The sequence below is a fragment of the Nymphalis io genome, chromosome 13 (genome assembly GCF_905147045.1).
Source record: "Nymphalis io chromosome 13, ilAglIoxx1.1, whole genome shotgun sequence".
NCBI lineage: Eukaryota > Metazoa > Arthropoda > Insecta > Lepidoptera > Nymphalidae > Nymphalis > Nymphalis io.
In genome coordinates, this window is record NC_065900.1 from 12697920 (window position 1) to 12720955 (window position 23036).

General features: G+C 34.8%; 1 protein-coding gene across 3 annotated transcripts in view; it reads left to right on the plus strand.

Annotated features, from left to right (window-relative positions):
- LOC126772992 (cadherin-87A-like) overlaps positions 1-23036 on the plus strand; it is a 53303-nt gene that overhangs the window by 18946 nt on the left and 11321 nt on the right. For all 3 annotated transcript variants that reach the window (XM_050493593.1, XM_050493594.1, XM_050493595.1), the window contains exons 2-21: positions 8685-8752; positions 9862-9983; positions 12376-12462; positions 12615-12746; positions 13221-13346; positions 13814-13948; positions 14231-14423; positions 15100-15212; positions 15728-15925; positions 16191-16343; positions 16832-17019; positions 17422-17584; positions 17970-18119; positions 18466-18627; positions 19018-19141; positions 19953-20144; positions 20431-20666; positions 21210-21363; positions 21831-22028; positions 22653-22892. In XM_050493593.1, the coding sequence (XP_050349550.1) occupies positions 8695-8752; positions 9862-9983; positions 12376-12462; positions 12615-12746; positions 13221-13346; positions 13814-13948; positions 14231-14423; positions 15100-15212; positions 15728-15925; positions 16191-16343; positions 16832-17019; positions 17422-17584; positions 17970-18119; positions 18466-18627; positions 19018-19141; positions 19953-20144; positions 20431-20666; positions 21210-21363; positions 21831-22028; positions 22653-22892 (3124 nt within the window). In that variant the 5' untranslated portion in view covers positions 8685-8694. The remainder of the gene's footprint in view (positions 1-8684; positions 8753-9861; positions 9984-12375; positions 12463-12614; positions 12747-13220; positions 13347-13813; positions 13949-14230; positions 14424-15099; positions 15213-15727; positions 15926-16190; positions 16344-16831; positions 17020-17421; positions 17585-17969; positions 18120-18465; positions 18628-19017; positions 19142-19952; positions 20145-20430; positions 20667-21209; positions 21364-21830; positions 22029-22652; positions 22893-23036) is intronic.

Below are 23036 nucleotides of genomic sequence, written 5' to 3' on the forward strand. Positions count from 1 at the left end.
GAATATCTAATTAGTGGGATGTACCTACTCAGAAGATCTTGCACAAAGCCTTACCACCAAGTAAAATATATTATATATCTATCAGCAGTAACGAGTGTACATAATATACTCAATTAGCTAAACAATACCTAAATTAATTTATAATACATTTATCTATTTTATTATTTTTTAAGATATACTGTATCTCATCTGTAGTTATATATATTCATATATACACATGTATAACTCAAAATCAAGTATTACTCAAGCTAACCTAAGTTAGCGAACGGGTTACCTGTTTCACAGCATTGTTAGCATTACTGACGCGTTGAGCTAGTGAGCAATCTGTGTGGTTAGGGACGAAGTTCGCAGCGCTAACTTATTTCATATAACTAACCAACATACCAACAGCATTACTTATAAAATGCAATGTTTAATTAAACACTGATTCCTCTCTTTCTGTCATTATTGATTTGACATTCGAAAGAAGAAGACAGCATTGTTTCAATAAATACCCGCTAAAAACGTTTTCGAGTCCTTAACTTTTAATAGGTTATATAGAATGGATTACAATAGTATGTAAGAAAATATAGGCACATTGGCATATATTACGTATATGTTTTGGTATTATATTAAAATAATACGTTTCATATATTATTTAAACTTTTTTTTACGCTGGAAAAACGCATTATGCCTTTCCCCCAAGGGAACAGTGGGGGAGGGGGGCACAACGGGATCGCTTGCGCATACTACCGTGTAATATGTTATTTAACCTTAATAATAACATTATATACTCATGACAATGATAACATTAAGTACTGTACTGGATCTTACACTAAAATATCATTTAAACAAATTTAAATAAACGAATATTCTAAACTCAAATTCAAAATATTCGTTATTGTACACCAATAAATATAGACATAAATTACATACAAGAGATATGTACAAGAGACGGCATTATCGGTATAACAGCAAAAATAAAAGTAGGGGTGTACATAGCATTGAATATTATAATACAATAGTTATATCGAGCCTAACGCCCTGTCAGACAGGTGTGTTAATGATAATTTAGTACAGCACATCCCATGTATTGTATTTCGTTCATTTAATAAGAATCTACCAGCTGTCTGGCTAGTAGACATGAAGCTTGTCTAAATATTGGCGTTTCTGCGTTTTCGTATTGTATTTATTTTGTGTTAATAATTAATTTAAAGTTCGATATTGAAGTATAACATCAGAAGATGAAATTTCGTCGTAATAGTATCCATCAACTTGAAAAGAGGCGTGGTAGAATAATCTCAGAAGAGACCATTGCCAAACAGTCGGTTATTTACTTTTCATATATATATTCTCCATATTGATCAAACTTAGTATAGTTGCCTGTCTGTCGGTATTGTACGGGATATATTTCGGAGAGTGTGCTTAGGAATTTTTTAATTTGGTTCCCCAACCACCTTTTTACCACTGAACTGCGAGGCATCGAAAATTATCTGCAACTGTACGTAGTTGACGTACTAAAGACACGTACGAAACGATTTGCTTCCTCGTTTCTGATACGCACCGCTAAGGTCTGGAATACCATCCCGACCTCCGTTTTTACCTACAATATGAGTACCTTCAAGTCAAGGTGAATAGGCATCTTCTAGGCAAGCACGCTCCACCTCAACACTCTCCATCAGGTAGGATAACAGTCAAGCGCTAGCCTATATATTAAAAAAAAATATTATAAAATAATTTTAATGTCTCACTCTGTTGCAATTTTGCTATAGTGTTGTTAAATAGATAACACATTACCTTATCCAGAACAATGAAAAAAATAAAGTGTTTGAATCGTTTCTTGCGTGAAATCTCGCAACATTTGTCTCGTTCATCTGTTACGCAATACGATCTCGTACGGAGGCAACTTTTTACGCTGTTTGAACACGTTTTACGTGTAAAATGCGATCTGTGTATATTTAATTAGATGTAATGGCGATTTTATAATTCTTATCTCAATTTATAATCTGTTGATTATAAAATTATATAAAAGTGATTTTATAAGCATGTTTTGCTATCCATACCAATGTCATATGGATAGGTTTGATCTTCTTCACGAGTAATTATTGTGTCACATTACTTTGTAACATTAAACTATAGTTATAGATTTAAATTATTTTTTTCTTATTAAAAAAAAAGAAGAACAATTCCGAACGAAAAACAAAATAAATAAATAAATGTAACACGTGGTCTTTTTGAACTGTCAATGTCTATGAGTAAAGGATCATTTATGTGGAATAACAGGTCACGTTATCAATGTAAGCCATCTTTAAATAAATTGAAAAATCATATAATGATAATATGAATGTAATACAATCCTCCTATCTAGTAAAACGTTTGATCAGTCTGTTTGATCGCCTGTGTTGAATCATTTAAACATAAATATATTAAAATAGTATCCGCCCGCTGCTTCACCCGCTTGTGTGGGGGAGGAGGGTGTGGTGATAAGTAAAAGTAATCTATGTCTGTTCTTGGGGTGCAAGCTTGCTGCGCACCAAATTTTATCAACGTCTTTTTAGTATTTTCGCTTTGAAAGCAGACAGACAAAAGTTACTTGCCCATTTATATATAAGTATAGGTTAATATATCAAAGCCTACACAATAATTAACATCTATAAATGATAACAGACTAATTATATTACGAGAGTACAATATAACGACAATCTGCCGCAAGAAACATTATCGAAAACGTGCACTCCGAAGCACGTAGTATAAATTTGATTAAAATCAATTTATATTATAAAACTAGAAAGTTTGTGCGATAGAAGGCTATAGGCTCAGAAATATATTAGTTTCTAAAGAAAAATTATTGTAACTTAATATATGCTTAACACTGACTAACTGACTGCCAGTCGGACAACAAAGACAGAAAATCAATTATCGAAATCGATAATAGAAATGAATATGCTATATGTAAAACAAATGCATCTTGGTAGAGTCGAAAGTCGTGGCGATGCATTCAAAAGAAGTGCCATCCCATTTCGATTTCATAAGTGGGATAGTGATAGAATCATTATGACGTTTCGAGGTCAACATTAAAGCTTCCAGGCCCTAAATTACAAACGATAGACTCGGGATTAAATTTTACACATTTCCCCCCAAAACAAGACATGTGTAATAGCCGGAAATATGCTTTTTGAGCTGAACGAAACCTTAATATTATTTAGCATTACCTTGCTCTTCTGTTAGTTTGTCCTGGTAACATATATAAAACGAACAAAGAACAAGAACATGCAGCTGGTTTTGATGAAAGCTTAAACCCCGGGTAAATAGATCAGAAATTTTAAAAATGTTTCCCCCAAAAGGGGCTTGCACTCTAATCTGTGTATGATTGTGAGAAAACTAACTTTATAAACGCATCATGAGAATGATCATCGAACAAAACCGATCATCGATTTTGACCTTGGCAGCCAATCTTAAGGGAGACTAAATCACCAGATACAACATGACTGTAATAAATCACTCGTCTTTATGCAACGGCATGCGGAGGTAAAATCGTTCCAAACGTTATTCTTCGAAAGAAAGAGTCATTCTCTAAGAAGAAATATCTCCAAAATGATCCTATTCACGACAATAAGGGTCGATTCACACTATAATTTCGAACACATTATACAATCTTACTTCGATTATCATTTGTTCTAAACCGAAATCCACTTGCCATTTCTGCGGGAAATATCTGATTGAGCCCTGAACAGAAGAGCATTCACATAATCTGTACACGTCTTTACAATTCCATCTCGACCAGTAGGGCTCTTCTGTAAGAACAAACTCGAAATTCACCGTAGAAAACGGTCGTGAAATGTCAGAAAGTGATACGCGACATTGACCGTAATAATTATAACATTTTTAGAATATACGCACCAAAATAGTATATCACCATAAGTCGGTTGTTATGTTGATAAGGTTGACACTTCACATAAGTAATGAAGTTAATTCTTACAAAATAGCATTGTATATGACATTTCCTTGAAACTGATTATTGCTAGAGTTTCAAACGGAATTTATCTTAACAGTTGAGAATACTTTAACTACGAGACCGATTTGTGGAATGATAGTGTGGATCGATCCTAATGGTCGCGACAAGTTGCAAGAAGCATGAGGTCATTTGCGCGTAACTGTACGATAATGCCGATTGTAACGGTCGATGGGACGGGGTCAGGTATAGTTGAGCATTGAGCCTGACACATCGTCATTATGTACTCATTTCAAGATGTTCTCACGGCTATTTACTATATAACTAGTGGCAGGAAACTCAGTAGATACAGTTATTTTTTCTAATTTAATACACAGTTAAATATAAGCATTTAAATTATGTTCGAATTCATATTTTTTCTTATCGTTTTTTTTTGCAAGTAGGTAGATTGGCAAACGGGCCTGCTGATGGTAACCATTCATTACATCGCCTATGCGACAGCAAACTTGGGAACAGTAATGACCCTTGTTCCTATAATTTTTACCGCTGGTTACTCAACCTTCAAACCGGAATAGAACAATAATAAGTATTGCTGTTTGGCAGTAAAATATGCGATCAGTGGGTGCACCAAGGCAAGCTAACACAAAGCCCTACCAACAATTGTATATCCAAATCCCTTTGGTTTGATTGCGCGTCTAAGCTTAACTGTAAAATATGTAGAACATACATATGTTATATAATAAATATTATATATGAATAATAATATAACTATAAATGATATAAAAAATCTGTATTTGTGGCCATTTTTGAAATATAATTGTTTAATGTTTTAAATATTTAGAAACATACTGACGAAAATGTATTTTCAAACAATGGTTAAAATCTGTTATTTTAATCTGTAACACATAGGTTAATTATGTGAGTAACTTCAGGGTAACTGAGGATCCGTTAAACGGTTTCGAAATATTCCCAAGCATCTAGCGTAATTCACAGCATTCATCGCATTAATGATAGCCATGCGAATAAGTTACGCAACGTATTATATATCACTCTATCGTTTCGTTTAAAAAACTCAATTGGTAGAGTCAGTATATATTCACTAAACATAGCTAAATACAAACGTGAGCTATACAAATAACATAAAATATATAGTAAAACTGCATATACTCTATCACAATCGAAGATAAGGGGAGATACTTTAATACATGTCGCAGATTTCCATCGGCCACATGTAGGTTTCCTTACGATGTTTTTTTACCGCCGAATACGTGATAAATTAACAAATTAAGCTCAAGATAATTCAGTGGTACTTGTCCCGGTTACAACACTTCTATGGGTCATCACTGTGGGCACTATATAATACTTATATACACCATGTATTATGTATATTGTATGTCGCTATATCATATCTCGTCTAGTCAAGCATTTATTCTATTTAACACTCATATGCATTAACATGACACTCCGATAGGTTAACATCCATCCCTATGAGAACAAATACAATTACATTATAAAAAATGATTTAAATAGCTTCGAAATTATTTTCATTTGATTGATATTTGTATGTTAGTATTATTCGCGGTATTATGTGAATTATTTGGCTAATAATAATAATGTCAAAAATTATTCAAAAATTATATTTTTCGTTCCAATGAGATTTCGGTTCTGCAATTTAGTTACAGCAAATTACTATTATTGCAAATTTCTAGTTTAGCAAATAATAATTCCATTAAATTAAAAATATTAACAATAATACGTGTATTAATTATTTAATTTTTGTACAAAAGCTTTGAAATTCGAATGCTCTATATTCAGCCTAACGGTGTGAAAGTTGTGTTCGATTTTGACCTTCAAGTCGATTTGAAGGGAAAAATATAAATAGTAATATATTGTACCATATATATTTGAGTCAAGTTCGCCCGATGGTTCAGTGTTTAGAGCACGTGAAACTTTCCGATGATTGCAGGTTCAAACCTGGGCAAGCACCATTGGAATTTGAATTGCTTATTTTGTTTTGATAATTGATAACGTGTAAAGCGTTCGATTAAGGAAATGGAAGCATACGCCAGAGTGGAGTGGCGTGGTGGAATAAGCTTCTCAAGGCGAGGAGTTATTAATAGTTATATTAATAAAAAGTCCGTAAATAATTTAAAAGATTAAACAGTTGAGTACATTTTTTTATAATCCTGATATATATATATATATATATATATATATATATATATTCGTCAGATACAACCCAGTATGCTAATCTTGACATTTTGCTCATTGTTCGCTCTCCGCGCAGCAGCCGATGTTTGTCGTGGGATTATGTTTGAGTTATTGGTGTCAATTACCGTTATAATTGCAATTTTGTTAGGTTGTGTAAAAAATCTAATAAAATCGACACACGCGACCGTCTGTGGCGTAACTTATTTTCTAACATTGACAGGTAATATAAATTTATGACCTAGTAACAGCCTGTGAATGTCCTGCTGGGCTAGGTCTCATCTCCTTTTTTGAGAAGAAGGTTTTGGAGCTTATTCCACTACGCTGCTTCAATCTGGGTTAACGGAATACACACGTGGCAGAATTTCAGTGAAATGAGACTCTTGCAGATTTCCTCACGATGTTTTCCTTCACCTTGACTGATAATTATAAACAAAAATTATGCTCATGAAAATTCCGAGTGCTTACCCGGGTTTGAACCCACGATCATCGGTTAAGATTCACGCTTACAGATTTTTACCCGTTAAGATTCATTCATAATTTGACTAGAACTAGGTCAATTTATGAACTGATTTTAATCAAATTTTATTTAGTTTATTTTTTTTATAATGAAACCAGAAATGGTTTCATTGTCACTTTGGGAACTAAAATGTTATGGTTCTGTGCCTGTAGTTAAACTAGCTTACTCATCCTTCAAACCCAAACACAACAGTTCTAAGTATAACTGGCGGTACAATATCTGATGAATGAGTGGTGCCTGCTCAACGGGCAAATGGGTGAGGCCAACCTGGCTTTCACAAAGCCCTACCACCAAGTAAACTGTGTCAAACTACATTCAGATGTATTAAAGAATACAATGACTTGACCTGATCCGACAATCAAATCGGGGCTTGGTGTCCTGCAGCTGTATAAGCTACATTAAGGAAGTCATTAGACTATTATTCCATTAATAGGTCACTGTGAATATGATAAATTAATTATGTACTTGTTGCAGTTCTACTGAACGACCTTGGACTAATTGACCTTTGCAATTGCTGGTCGGTCTATTGTTGACTATTTAGTTAATTAGTCGAGATTCTACGAGATAGAGACTTGTGATTTGTTATCTGGCATTTGCCTTCAGCATCTTTTATGCTTGATTTTAAGATTTAATGAGCTAAACCACCAATTGCAAGGTTCTATATCTTATCTATGTTGGGTACTACATTCACATCATTTATTCTACTAACAAACAACAATACTTTGTAATTTAGTATTTAGGTGTGAATTAATGAGCCGTTCATATCATTGATGTCCTCTTGACTGATTTAGGCCACGGTAGTCAATCTCTGAGAAGAGGTTGGCTAAACCTCGCAGGACGTATTTATAGAGCACAAGTGTTTGCGCAAACACAAATACACTCGATATATATATATTTATTTATAAATATAATTATTCAAATTATTTTACCATTTTGGGTGATGATACCTTGTAGTCGAATATTATTTTTTTCAGTAGTTATTCTTTTTTATCAATATGTAGGTGACATACATTTATTTATGCGGACGGAAAAATAAAGAATCATATTAGGTATATAAAAGAATAAAACATTAATTATGTTATATATAATAATTATGAAAAATTATGTGTTACACAACTGATGTCCACTATTATTTACTAAATACCGCAATATCTCTACGGCAAGAGCGACTGAGACGGCTTTATGTATATTCCAATGAGCGAAAGAGAAAAACATTTAGACGTCCATATTTGAACTGTTGCTTACACGTGATGTAAATTCAGGGATGGACATTTAATATGTCTGGCTTTTGTTTAAAAGTCAGAGAACGCAGCCCTACATAACGTTTTTTCAATTACCGCATCACTGGTAATAACAGAGAGGCTGAAATAATTGACGTTAAACCGTGTACAGTCTTTAACTCCTGGAATAATGTCAAGTAAAATAGCAAAGCCACTACTTGTAAATTCTCGTGGGCAAATGTCTAATTCCACCTTGAGAAGATTTGGTGCTTACTCCTCAATTCAATTCTATTACACATGTAGCAAAATTTCAACCGACACTTTATTACTAAAACAATATTTTATTTTTTAATTATGGTTTGCTAGCGATTTAGTAATTATAATAAAGTATAATATAAAATTAAAACTTGTACAGAGTTGTGCAAACTCATTCAAAAGCAAACACAACTGGAAATTAAATACTGTAAACACCTTATTACAATTCAGTTGAGCACAATAAGATAGCTGTTAACATCCGAAAGAAAGAATTTATCAATTAAATAATAAAAGTGGAACTGCGTAAATAATATGAAACATATAAACAATATTATATATGACAAAAAAGTCACCTAAATTTAAATATATGAAGAAGGATGAACATCAACTTTATCAGTAAGGTCCATAGACTCGATTGCGATATGTATATTTAGCTTTCTTATCTTTATGTAACCTTAAGTACATTTTAAGATCTTTACAGCTTAAGATTTAGTAACTTAATGACTTTTTTATCTTTTAAAGGATGTTAAAACGGTTATTTTCTTTTCAGAAGTCGCAACATGGCGTCGAGATGGCCTGCTGCGGTGGTCTGCGTTGCAGCTGTGATCTTCCACGTTGGTAAGACGCCTTGTTTTATTATTAATATGTATAATAACTGACTGGCATATTCATGCACAGCTCTTTGCATACGGATTACTTTTATATGCTAGGTGAGCACTAAAGGGGATTTTTGGAAATTTTACGGTAGTAAAGAGGATGAAAATTTGTATAAAACCATGTAAACCAGGGAAATTAGTATTTAGCAATTTCGAATTATGATGCGATTGTAGCCACGTGTAAAACGCTTATTAAACATAAATTAATTATTTACCTTTTAATGTGTTTTATTGCTATAAAAGAATTATTTACATTGAAGAACTGGGACATTTATCGGATAGTGAACTATTGTGTTATTATCATACAAGCTGGAGAAATTGCTACTATCCTATAATTAGAATCATTTATTAAACATTCTACATAAACTAAAAGTATCTTTCTAAAAACAATGAAATAACTGTTATTTCATTAACACAATTAACTGAGATGAATCAGTATTTTATACAATGGCCTCAAAACCCTGATATAGCTTACGAACTGTCCAATTTAACTTTAGAAAATATTTTTGTAAAAACATTTGCTTATTGAAAATTAAAGATACATTTGGTTTTTTAACAAGATTAAAAAAAAGAAAACAAAATAAAAATAAGCTTCATTCAAGTATGCTCTTACGAGCTTTTTAATCGTCGTTTTACAAAGTTAAGCATTTAAAGCTACCGGTTCAGAATTTAGATTCAATATATTAGTATATATATAAATACTGAATGTAGATAACTTTGATCCTTGCGGAATTCTCGGTACTTCGGTTATGCTGTAAGAACTGACTAGAAACCGCAGAAAACGGTCGTGAAATATCAGAAAGTGACATGCGACATTGACCATAATAATTATATAATTTCAAAACAAAGTCGGATGTCAACATTTCAAGTGAGTAATGAAGCGAATTCTTACAAAATAGCACTGCAGTGTTTTTCGTTAAAATAAATTTGTTGAATTCTTTGATTTAAGTATTAAGCAATAAGATCAAGAGTTACATAACAACTAAAACATTACGGTGTTATCGTCGTTATATGTAGTTTATATTAAAGCGTTTCTCAAAACTCATAATTTTAACCTTATTGTATTTCCAGGTTTAACCAACAAGCTGCCGGTCTTCATTCAAGACATGGACAACTTCGCTCTCTATGAAAGTACAGCGGTAGGAGATATTGTATACACATTACAAGGAACCACTGATCCAGAGGGTTTGCCTGTAAGTATATGTATTATTTCGTGAATTATGAATTAATCACTCGCTCGGCGGTTAAGAAAAATATTGTAAGCATGTTGCGGATGCCATGTATGATGTCAGCTGCCAGGCCGCGTTGGTTCAGCGATGTAACCAATAATATCCAAATCTTCATTATACATAATACTACCGCTGCAAGGAGACTCAGGACCTGTTTTGTGCTTTATACGGTTTATCAAGAGTATTCTTCAAAACTGTGTGTGTAGAAAAACTGGTTGTGTTGCTAAATTAAAAAAAATAAGTACATGATAATTCAGTGCTGCTTGCCTGGAGTAAACTCGGTATACTGGTAGTAGGGCTTTGTGCAAGCTCGTCTGGGTAGGTACCACCCACTCATCAGATATTCTACCGCAAAACAGCAGTACTTGGTATTGTTGTGTTCCGGTTTGAAGGGTGAGTGAGCCAGTGTAATTACAAGCACAATGGACATAACATCTTCGTTCCCAAGGTTGGTGGCGCATTGGTGATGTAAGCGATGGTTAACATTTCTTGCAATGCCAATGTTTATGGGCGTTGGTGACCACTTACCATCAGGTGACCCATATACTCGTTCGCCTACCTATACTATAAAAAAAACACCGATTAAGATTCTCGTCTTCTAACCACTGAGCCATTATAATTTTTATAACATAATATATGTAATGTGTAAGTATAATAATGAAATGTTGAGAAAATAAATAGCTACACAATTTTATTAATAAACGAGAAACAGTGATGACTAATAAAAATAATATTTAGTAAACAGTATTTCATTAAAAATTACGTCAGTCAGTAGAGTAGTGTGAGTTTTAAAAGCAATGTACAAAATTAATTTAAAATATACTTTACTCAAGTAGGCTCTTACAAGCAATTGAAACTAATACGGTTTTTTTATAGAATAGTAAGGCGGACGAGCATATGGGCCACCTGATTGTAAGTGGTCACCAACACCCATAGACATTGGCATTGTAAGAAATGTTAACCATCGCTTACATAGCCAATGCGTCACCAATCTTAGGAAATAAGATGTTATGTCTCTTGTGCCTGTAATTACACTGGCTCACTCACTTTTCAAACCGGAACACAACCACACCAATTACTGCTGTTTTGCAGTAAAGGCTTAGTGTTACTCCTTAATACAGATTATTTTATAACTTAGCGAGGAGTGCAGTACTATATAACCTGATTGGAATTAAATTAATTTTTACAAATTGTAAAATTAAATACTACAATATTTAACTACTATCTCTATTATGAATAAACATATTATTATTATTACTCCACGGTGCGGGAGCCGTGTCAATACAAAGAAGCAAAATAAGTATAGAAAAAAATTGTACAATAGCATATAAGAATTGTCTTGTCTCTTGTCCACTACACTGATTATATTTTATTTATTTATTAATTTTTTGTTCTTTAGGTATTATATATTATTATATTTTTCATATATATGACTGCATTTTGTATAAAGAAATACAGTAACAGCCCGTGAATGTGCCACTGCTGGGCTAAGGCCTCCTCTCCCTTTTTGAGGAGAAGGTTTTTGGTGCTTATTCCACCACGCTGATCCAATGCGGGTTGGTGGATCTATAAAGAAAAGTTATTATTTAATTTTTTATGGGATAGCATATCGTCCGAGCTATTGATTAAGCGTGCGAAATTGTGACCGGTAGTTGGTACCCGCAAGACAGGCTTGGCTACTGGATGTTTTGTGACAATATTTAACTTTTGTTTTAATAAATTTATTTATTTAAAATTATTAGTATATGATAATATAAGATGTATTTAAACACATATTTATTGTGTATAAAAATTTTAATTCGTCCTTAACGGTTTGAACCACATAAATAAAATTAGCGCGGACACAAGTATGTAAACTCGTACAAACTTAATGTAGGAATTTCATTGAATTTAAAATGAATGACTCGGTAGGACTTTGCGCAAGCCCGTTGTTGTATTCCGGTTGGAAGGGTGAGTGAGCTAATGTAACTATAGGCACACGGAACATAGGACATAAGTTCTCAAGGTTAGTGGCGTATTGGTGATGTTAGGAAAGGTGGCCGATCTGCTCGTCCAATTGTATTATAAAAAATATACTTCAGTTTTAATATTTACAATGGTACCATGTGACATAATACTATGGAAATAGAAATTAAGTATGCTAATGGAGCAGTATTAATATAGAGCAGTACCATTAGGAACTCATATTGAAACTGTTGATATTAATTTATATAATGTTAAATTGACTTTCTAGTCAGTATCCGGTGTTACGCATTTCCTAGGCCTAATGATAAGAGAGAAAATTTATTTATTAATATTGTGTAGGTATATAAATTATAAAACTATCATTAGTAATTATGTATTATTTTTATTTCAGATCAAATATGGCCTTGTGGGGACCGATAAGTTTTCTGTCAACTCTTCGACTGGCGAAGTTACACTTGTTCTCCCTTTAGACAGAGAGGTATTTTTTTATTTATTTATTTTACGACACATCTGTATATTTCAACTTTTTCCGATTCTAAAAAGTTTGTATACCTATTAATGGAATTTAATTAAATTAATATAAACTTAGCTAACGTTTATCAATAGTATTGTTTATCTTTTAATATGCAGAAAGAAGATACGATTAAGTTCCTGGTGTCTATTGAAAATGAGGATCCTGACACGAAAAATCCATTGTACCAATCCCAGCCAGTCACCGTCATTGTATTGGATGAAAATGACAACCCACCAATATTTAAAAATGTAAGTACACTATTGAGCGACCATTAAGGGACCGACGATATTACGTCACATTAACAAACTAAACGGACATTTTATTTTAAGTCTTAATTCCGTTTTTATTCATGTTTATTTGGTAATCGAATTCCTTCGGAATATTTTCGTTTCACGCTCTTCATAAGTTAACGCCGTGATCTATCAAAAGATAAGAAAATAAAATACCTTACACGTAAATAATCTAACTTAAAACAGGTAGGACAGGGATGATTGACGTATTGCTTGATTTTTTTTTTTGGGAATTTGGCCAACCAGTATTATTAATAAAATAAACCAGTTGGAGTTTAGAGCTTAGGATTATACCAAATATAAAAAGGTAATTAAATAGATAAATTATGTTCATACCGAACGGCACAAGCTTAGAGATGCTCCCAAAGCTACGATTTATGTTTAAAGTATTTAACTAGTTGACTAACTTTTTAATGAGTTTATAATTTTCAGAGTCCTTACGAAGTTGATGTGCCTGAAGACGAGGAGATTGGAAAAACTATTTTACGAAACATTGAAGTTGAAGACATCGATTCTGTTGGAGACAGCTTAGAAGTTGGTTGCGTTCCTAACGAACAGGTTTGTTTTTAATCTCCATCTTATAATTCTTTAGTCTATCTAGCACTACCAAGGAAACAAAGGAAGACATAGCTTTGTGAATATATCAGTTATTTTATAAATAAAATCATAGCTAAATATTAATAAAATCATATTTCAAAAAGGCTTTTGAACGTAACAGATATGTAAGTGCTGGGGGCGAAGATTACTTCGCTGAAAAGAATCCTAGAAAACCTATTAAGGTTTTCTAGGATTCTTTTCAGCATTTTTTTTAAATCTAAGATCGTGGTTTGAATCTTGTTAAATTAAATTTGTGTTTATAATTTATTTCGTACTCAGCAGTGAAGGAAAACATCGTGAGGAACCCACAATAGAGCAGCGTGGTGGAGTAAATTAGAGGAAGCCTTAGCCCAACAATTTGGAATTGGGACATTTACACGCTGTTACTTTTAGTTTTAGGACTAATATATTTGTAATTGTTTTTGTAGTGGCCAGAAGTATGTGACTACTTTGAAGTTGTGAGCCTACATTCAACCGCCAACCAGTACAATGGGGCTCTGGTCCTCAAGAAAAAGTTGGACTACAACGAGAATCAGTTTTATCAGTTTCAGATCTATGCCACGGTTTGTTATTTATCTTATTATGTAGTAATATAAAATATATACGATATTATTTTTCTTTTGTAAAGCTAATATGCGAGTTACTATTACTTTCTGTTAAGAAATTATTTTAAGTGCTAGCATAGGAGTTCCTAGTAAAGCTGAGTTACATATGATATTTGTTCACACATACTATCTGTGAGTAATAACAAACAATTACCCAATATTAAGTACTTACTCAGTTAATATTCGGTAAGTGTTTAATAATTGCAAAGGATAACTATAACAGATTATAAATATTTTCAGGATGGTAGTCTCCAATCAACAGCTCATGTCGAAGTGAAGGTAGTAGACGTACAGAACAGTCCGCCCGTATTTAGTGGATCCCTCAGTGGGGCGTTAGCGGAGGACGCAGCTGTGGGGACGGTGGCCTTGGTCATCAAAGCCAGAGATGCCGACAGAGCTCAGCCGAGGGACGTGAAACTCGAACTCATTACAAGTACGTTGAATCATAGAATAGTTTATAAGTGTATTTTATAAATTTTAGTTGTCAAAATGACTATAAATTATAGCCATACCACAGTGAATGTGTTGTGGATCATCTACGAGGTATGAGCTTGTGCTTTTTCGCTTAATCAGATTATTACACTATTAGTCTAATAAGATAATATTGAGTTGTCCTTTACGAAATTCTTATTAGTAATCCAGAGCTAGGTTCTATAACAAAATTTATCTGTGTTCCCCTGCTGTGCTGTGTCTGTGCCTCAGAAAGCACAATTCTGCACCAATCGTATAACAGAATAGATTTGGTACCAATTTATTCGGACAATCTTATGCAATATTGTATCAATCTGCAATTGACTATCGTAGAAAGAATCGGGTAGAAGGACATTGTCACTAAGACAGTAAAACAACAATATTTTAATTTCAGATCCTCTTGACTTTTTTTGGTTGGACAGCACAACGGGTGAACTAAAAACAGCTAAACCATTGGACAGAGTCTGTGCCTCAGAAAGCACAATTCTGCACCAATCGTATAACAGAATAGATTTGGTACCAATTTATTCGGACAATCTTATGCAATATTGTATCAATCTGCAATTGACTACCGTAGAAAGAATCGGGTAGAAGGACATTGTCACTAAGACAGTAAAACAACAATATTTTAATTTCAGATCCTCTTGACTTTTTTTGGTTGGACAGCACAACGGGTGAACTAAAAACAGCTAAACCATTGGACAGAGAAGCGCTTGCTGATCCGTCTTCTCCGCTCAATTTAACAGTTAGGGTAAGTATTTTTGGATATTTTGTACATAAGAACTTATAATGTATATATAATATTTAATTCCTTTGTTTTTCTTTTTGTATCAAACTTGTAACTTTCTAAGGATATATAAGAGGCGTTTTACAAGAAAGCTCTAATTTTTATTTACTAGCTAAACCCGCGGCTTTGCCAGTGTGGAATTCATTTTGTGACGAAAATTCTTAAAAATCTGCCATTTAACGTAAATAATGTCTATTGACTTACACACATAAAGTAACAGTAACTCACAATTAGCCATATTAATTTAAAAAGAGGCCGTTAGTATGAAATCACAGACGACTGACTTTAATTTTATTTATTAGTTAGTTATATGATCAAAGCTTAGGATAGATTCCGAACTTAATGGTTTGAAATTTGTTTATTTATATACAAGTTTATTTTGCTCTTGCTTTAAGCTTTAATAGACGATAAATATCTTTTTACAGATAAAATAGTAACAGTTCGCACTTAAAATTGAGATTTTAAAATATATTTTGCAGGCAAGCGAAATAGTGAACGGTGTGCCTTTAGTCTCCGAACTTACATCGTCTCTGGCAACGGTGACCATCACCATCAAGGACGTGAACGACGAGCCGCCGCGGTTCAACCGACGCGAATATAGCGTAGGGCTGCCCGAGAGCTTGCCGCCCGGGACGCCGTTACCCAACCTGGATATGGTGGTCACCGACACCGATGTGGTGAGAAATTTCTCAAAATATTTATACCCTTAGTTATCCCTAATGTCATGTCAGTTCAAGGTCAAACTTGATTATTCACCTTTTCCTTATTTCAATTGGAATGAATTATATTTTTGAATAAATAAATCGTTTTTACCAAGATAAAATCAATTGAATCGAAAATGGGCATTTAAATGAGAAATATTATATCAATATCAAGTAAATATATCTGTTACGTTATGACTGTAGATCTAACTCTATAAATATCTAATATGTAATTTTTCAGGGTTTAAATTCAGTATTCACTCTCCGTCTGTCTGATGAGATGGGAGCATTTGTGATAGAACCCTCCGTGGCGACCGGCAGCGCTACCGTTACTTTGAGACTGAATTCCAGTCTAGATTATGAGGATCCAAATCAGAGAAAATTTATTTTAGAGGTAAGTTGTGTATTTTATATTATATTAATGTAAAAAAAAGCAAAACATTTACTTGGTTACCACCAAACTTGGTTTTCAGCAAGCTAGTCTTTGTGGATACAATCCACCCGTCACAAATTCTTACGATACACAATAATACTAAGTACTGTTGTGTTCCCGTTGACATGGGGAGTAAGTGTAACAACAGGTACAAGGGACATATGATATTAGTTTCCAAGGTTAGTGGCGCATTGCTGATGTAAGGAATGGTTTATATTTCTGACGGCGCCAATATCAAAGAGCGGTAGTCTCCATTTGACCGTCCGCATATTAAATTAAGTATACTTGAAATAAATAACAGCCTATTTAAATACCGAGTCTGATCGAGACGCCAGTGACAGTTTCTTTAATCGAAACGATTCACGCCGGTTCTCAGTACGACCTCCAAAATCAGCGTGCGATCGTCGACCTCCCGGCCGTATCGTAACCCGTCGCGTCACCGTTTGCAGGTGATAGCCGAGGAGCTGCACACTTCGCCGCGACTATGGTCCAAGGCCAGCGTGACGGTGTCGCTGTGGGACGTGAACGACAACGCGCCGCAGTTCGCGGAGGCGGCGTACGGCGCGGCCGTGCCCGAGGCGGCGCCCGCCGGCGCGCGCGTGGCGGCGCTGCGGGCCGCCGACCGCGACACCGGCAGGTAACGGCTGACTCGTCGTGGACTATTTTGCAAACCGGTTAATTCATATGTATATATCCTGATATTGGTGAAAATGTGATCAGGAACGATACCAAAGTCTCTCGTTAATTTGAGTTAAATTGACAAAACTATCTTTTAATCGGTGGAAAAGTCTTTCATTTCCCCCACCGGCTAGGCGGAATAAAGTATGTGCGTAGGTGTACTAGCTAAGTGCTGGACTACTCATTACAAACCAGCAATACGCATTGCGAGGTATTTGCGCATATTACCGCGTCGTCCTACCTAGTTCACCAGGAACGCCAATAGCCACATGGCCCACCCTGGGTTTTTATTTTTTGTTGTGCGTGAATTGAATCTTCCTGGAACATTAATAACCACAATTTATATAAATCATCCTCACAGATACGGTACAGAAGGCATAGTGTACCAACTGTCCGGTAACGGAGCAGAACTGTTCCACGTGGACAACCGCAGCGGAGTGATAACGGTGGCTCCGTGCGCCACGCCGGGCCGCCCGCCCTGCCTCGACTACGAGACCAGGAGAGACTATTTCTTACAATATAAGGTATTTTACTTAAACACAACTAAGTTACATTAACAATAAGAATATTCGATAATTAATTTACAAAAACATAACATATACATAAACATATATACGAATCTTATATATTTTAACCTGTTTAGACTACATAATAATAATTCGTTTCCGATGTATTTTATTAATATATCTAAATAAATAATTCGTGTCTATTTATATTAAAATATGTCAGATGTCTATCTATACCTTATATGTATAACTTTTTCAGTATGACGCTTGTAATTCAATTTATTAGACAATATTATATAAAATTTATACATTTTGATTTAGATCGGGGTGATATATATAGAGAGACAAAGATACGAGAACGTATAATTTTCGTAATTATTTGTAAAATATAATCATATTTTAGGCTACAGACGATGACGGAGCGGGACAGATGACAGTTGTATCTCTTCAAATATCCCTCACTGATTCCAACGACAATCCACCAGTTTTCATCACACCCGTTTACAAAGCATCTATAGACGAGGATGCTGTGAAATTCGAACCAGAGTTGATTGTAAGAAAAATTTAATTATTGATACGTTAACTGTAAGGAAACCATACAATTTCATCGCTGGTAAATGTCTAAAGATAGAAGTTACTTACTATTATGAGCAAATATATCTTTTCAAAGTTATGCAATATGTTTTTAAACAAAGTCTTGATTAAATGTTCAAAATATATTTGTTATACTTTTGTTGTATATATTACAATCTTGTCTTAAGCATATTAATTACAATAAACATTGCAGGATCAGAGTTTATTGAATTGCATGTGTTTTTCGTATTATGTGGTAAACTAAATCATGTACTTAAATGTGTTCATTAATTTGAATAGGTTTTGCTAATTATATTTTGATGTAGGTACAAGCGAGGGACATCGACACTACGTCTGACATTCGGTACTCAATAGCCTACCCTCCAAACTCTCCATTCTGGATCGAGCCCATCACTGGAAGGATATCAGTACTAGGAAACGCTGTTCTGAACTCAACCGAAGATAATAAGATTGTTCTCACTGTTTTGGTGAGTTACATCCAGATATGTACTAAAACTTAACAATGTTTAGTAAATTATGATTGAAGAATAGTAGGGTTGAAGCATATTTGAGGGAAATGAGGGTCCACTTCGTTGGTGTAATCGCAAGACCAATATCGAAGACATCGAATCCCATGTCGGGTAAAATATTTTGGACTTTCGATAAAGTAATTATCATTATGTAAAAGTCTGTATATATATAGTGGTCCTGCTCCTGACCATCTTCAGCGAGTCCCATTTGTTGAGTATGAGAATGAGATAATACATGTTTGTGCACGTCGCCGCTTCTTAATATCTGGTCGATTATGAGATTTGTAATGTCATGTAACAAACACGTCTTATTTTTTATTTTTATTTTATATAAAAAAAATATTTCAGGCCACAGATGGAGTACACAATTCAACGTGCAAGGTAGAAATTACAATTCGAGACGTCAACAACCATGCTCCGTCGTTTGATACGGATAAATATGATGCGAATATCACTGAAGATGCTCCTGTTGGTAAGATTTTTTATTTATGCGTACCTAATATCCATTATGCCTTCTATCTATCGTCTAGTTATTTCTTCCAATTAAGCGTAAAGCTTGCATCAAGAGTGGGGACAACAATAGCCCCTGGGGTTTTGATTAAACCTGTCACTTTTGCATCGCAGGTGGATCGTAAACCATTGCACTTGTGGCCCTTTAATATAAAAAGAATGTGTTTTGTTTTTGAGTTATATTTTATTTTGGTCAAACCCTGTATCATATAATGCTATCTAAATATACATTATTCAAAGTTTTAAGTTAATTTAAAGTTTAATTTAATTTACACCTACAACCGGTTCGAAATGTAGATTGTACCGAAACGAACCGATAATCATCTTGTATCATCAAAAATTAAAAAAATATATAAGTAATTTATTTTATTTACCAAAGCCTAAAAAAAAGCCGAGATGGCCCAGTGGTAAGAACGCGTGAATCTTAACCGATGATCGTGGGTTCAAACCCGGGCAAGCACCACTGAATTTTCATGTGCTTAATTTGTGATTATAATTAATCTCGTGCTTTACGGTGAAGGTGTTTTTCGTGAGGAAACCTGCATGTGTCTAATTTCACTGAAATTCTGCCACATGTGTATTCCACCAACCCGCATTGGAGCAGCGTTGTGGAATAAGCTCCAAACCTTCTCCTCAAAATGAGGAGAGGAGGCCTTTAGCCCAGCAGTGGGACATTCACAGGCTGTTTTGGTTCGGTACCAAAGCCTTATTAAACAAAAATATTCAGTGATAGTGAGAAATTATCAATTTGAAATAATATATATATAATATAGGTACTGAAGTCGCTGCAGTCCGAGCAACAGATTTGGACAGTGGGGTAAATGCAGAGATCAAGTACGGCATCCAGAAAGGAGCTCTGGACTCATTCGTCGTGGACAACGTCACGGGCGTCGTCAGCGTGGCGGCCAAGCTGGACTTCGACCGGAAGAACACGTATCGGATACAAATCGTAGCAACTGATATGGGTATGGATTTTTTGAAACTTTTTTTATTGAAACATTTAGAAACTTAAAAAATATACTGTGAATTAAAAAACATAGCTTATCCTAATTCAATTGTACTTTAAACCAGCAAACTTTGTATAAAACTTACGTCCTTATTCAACTGTTTAGTTTTTCCATTGTAATATAATATTATTGTAAATGTCTGTAGTTGTACATTACCCTGTGCCGGTCTAAATCGTGACCTATACTAACTTGTTTGTTTATTTTGTGAATATACCGATGAACTTCACACAAATATATAATTAAGGTATACCGAGTCTAACCGGAACAACGGAACTCACAATCCACGTGATCAACGTGAACGACAAGAAGCCTTCCTTCACTCCTCCCGTGCAGAGGGCGGAGGTATCCGCTGACGCAGAGGTTGGCACCCTCCTGCACCACCTCACCGCGGTGGACCCGGACATAACCGACAACGGACAGTTGCTCTACGAGTTAGCCACGGATCGGCCGATACGAGCCGTAGATAAGAATGGGAAAGAGGTAAATATAGTAGAATATAAATACGTCTTATGTAGTATTATATTATAAAGGTATTTTTAATCTATTTGTACTAATATTAATATTAATTAATAACACTTATTTGATCTTGTTTGTTAATTTGAACGCATTAAAACCAGGATCATTCATTCAGGATTTTAAAAAACTTGCGTTAAATAGTTTATTTATTGAGAATGGTCATCTATTATATATATAAAAACATTCTAAGGCCTGAGGAGGAAGGGGTGTTTAGCAGTAGATATGGAGCATCTAATTGTTTGTTGGAGGAAATGTTGCTAAATCGATAAACCCGCAGTGGAACGTCGTGGTGGAATAGGTTCCAAACCTTCTCCATAAGGAGTAAATTTATTTAATGTCTACGAGTATCATTTTCTATTTAATACACTATGATTTTTATATTCAACATAAATCGATTCAATAAAATGTTCTAGAAAGAATATGGAAGAGGAAATGGAATATTATTATCTTAATGAATTTTTACCAATACTTTTAACGTACATTATATCCCGGTGCGGTTCTGGCCAGGTGACGGAGGAGGGGATATTCGGGTCGTGGTTCTCCGTGCGCGCCGACGGCGGCGTGGCGGTCGCGCAGCGCGTGGACCGCGGGCGGGCCGCCGTGGTCACGCTGCCGGTCGCCGTCACGGACGCGTCGGCGCCCACGCTGCAGAGGACCAATGGTGTTTATTCTTAATACTATGCACTGTTGATTTGCGGGAGAATATCTGATGGGTGGATAGTACTCACACGTGCACATAGCTCTACTACCACCTGAAAATAAAACGCATTTATAAATGAAGGAGTAAATTTCGCAATGTAACTTTTGAGTAGAACATTTCTGCACCGGAACGATTTCGCTTCTGATGCGTGTATTTCCGATTTTTAATATAAAACATTTTTAAAAACAAACGAACGCGACACATTTTATGTAACTTTTAAATGAAATAATTATGATATTAATAAGTTTTACTTTTGTCACGTGTACAAAGATCCCACGCATATTATTTTATTACATAAAGTTTATCAATCCATCAAGCATACGTTATATATTAATTTTGATGATATTTATAACAAAATGTTACCAATATTATAAAGCCTAATATACAATACATAATGAAATAGAATGAATTTTTGAACGAAATTTCAGGAGAATTAATAATAAACATAGTGGATGTCAATCGTCATGCTCCCGTCTTCGGTCAGCCAGCTTATGTAGAGCGAATACTGGAGGAGCAGCCAATAGGGACCGTACTCAACACGTACACGGCGACTGATCGGGAGACGCCCATCGCCGCAATTGTCATACACCCCCCGAGCCCCTACTTCGAAATCGATAATGTCACTGGTAAGTTAATTATAATTGTTAGTATTTGTTCAACTAAATATAAAGATTGAACTTTGAGCGAACCACGAGATATTTTAAACGACTTTGATCTAAGCGCGTAGTTATGAATTAGTTATACAGGTTCTTTTTTTCTTAAGTTATATTGATATATCATTTATATTCGATTAAACTAAATAAGGGACTATTTTATAATAGTACTAAACCGAACACAAAATATTTTAGTTATTAAAGACTTACATAATTAAAATAGCGTAAGCCACTTATAATTAGTATGTTAAATATTACCAGTAGGTGGTAGAGCTTTGTGCAAGCTCGTCTGGGTAGGTACCACCTACTCATCAGCTATTCTAACGCAAAACAGCAGTACTTGGTATTGTTGTGTTCCGGTTTGAAGGGTGAGTGAGCCAGTGTATTTACAGGTACAAGGGACATAACATCTTAGTTCCCAAGGTTGGTGGCGCATTGGTAATGTAAGCGATGGTTAACATTTCTTGCCAATGCCAATGTCTATGGGCGTTGGTGACCACTTACCATCAGGTGGCCCATATGCTCGTCCGCCTTCCTATTCTATACAAAAAAATAAATATAACTATTTTCTTCTTATTACATTATTACGATTAACAGGTGTTGTCAAAACATCACAACGTATCGATTACGAGAAAATCCATTCGATAAACTTTACGCTCGTTGCGTTCGACTCCGGTGTGCCGCAGCTGTCGACGTCTGCCGGGGTACTCGTGGAGGTTGTGAATGTGAACGATGAAGAGCCCAAGTTCACGAACTCAACGTACAGCGCAGAGTTGGAGGAACACGCGAAGGCGGGTACGAGTGTTCTTACCGTGTCTGCGGTTGATAAGGATGAAGGTAAGAACAAATTGTTGAACTTATTTTTTATAAAATTTCGAGGTAAATGTTTCATTACTGGGCCAAGGTCTCCTCTCTTCTTGAGGTTTTGGGTTATTTCATTATTCTCGTCCAATGCGTGTTGGAGGATACGCATATGGCATG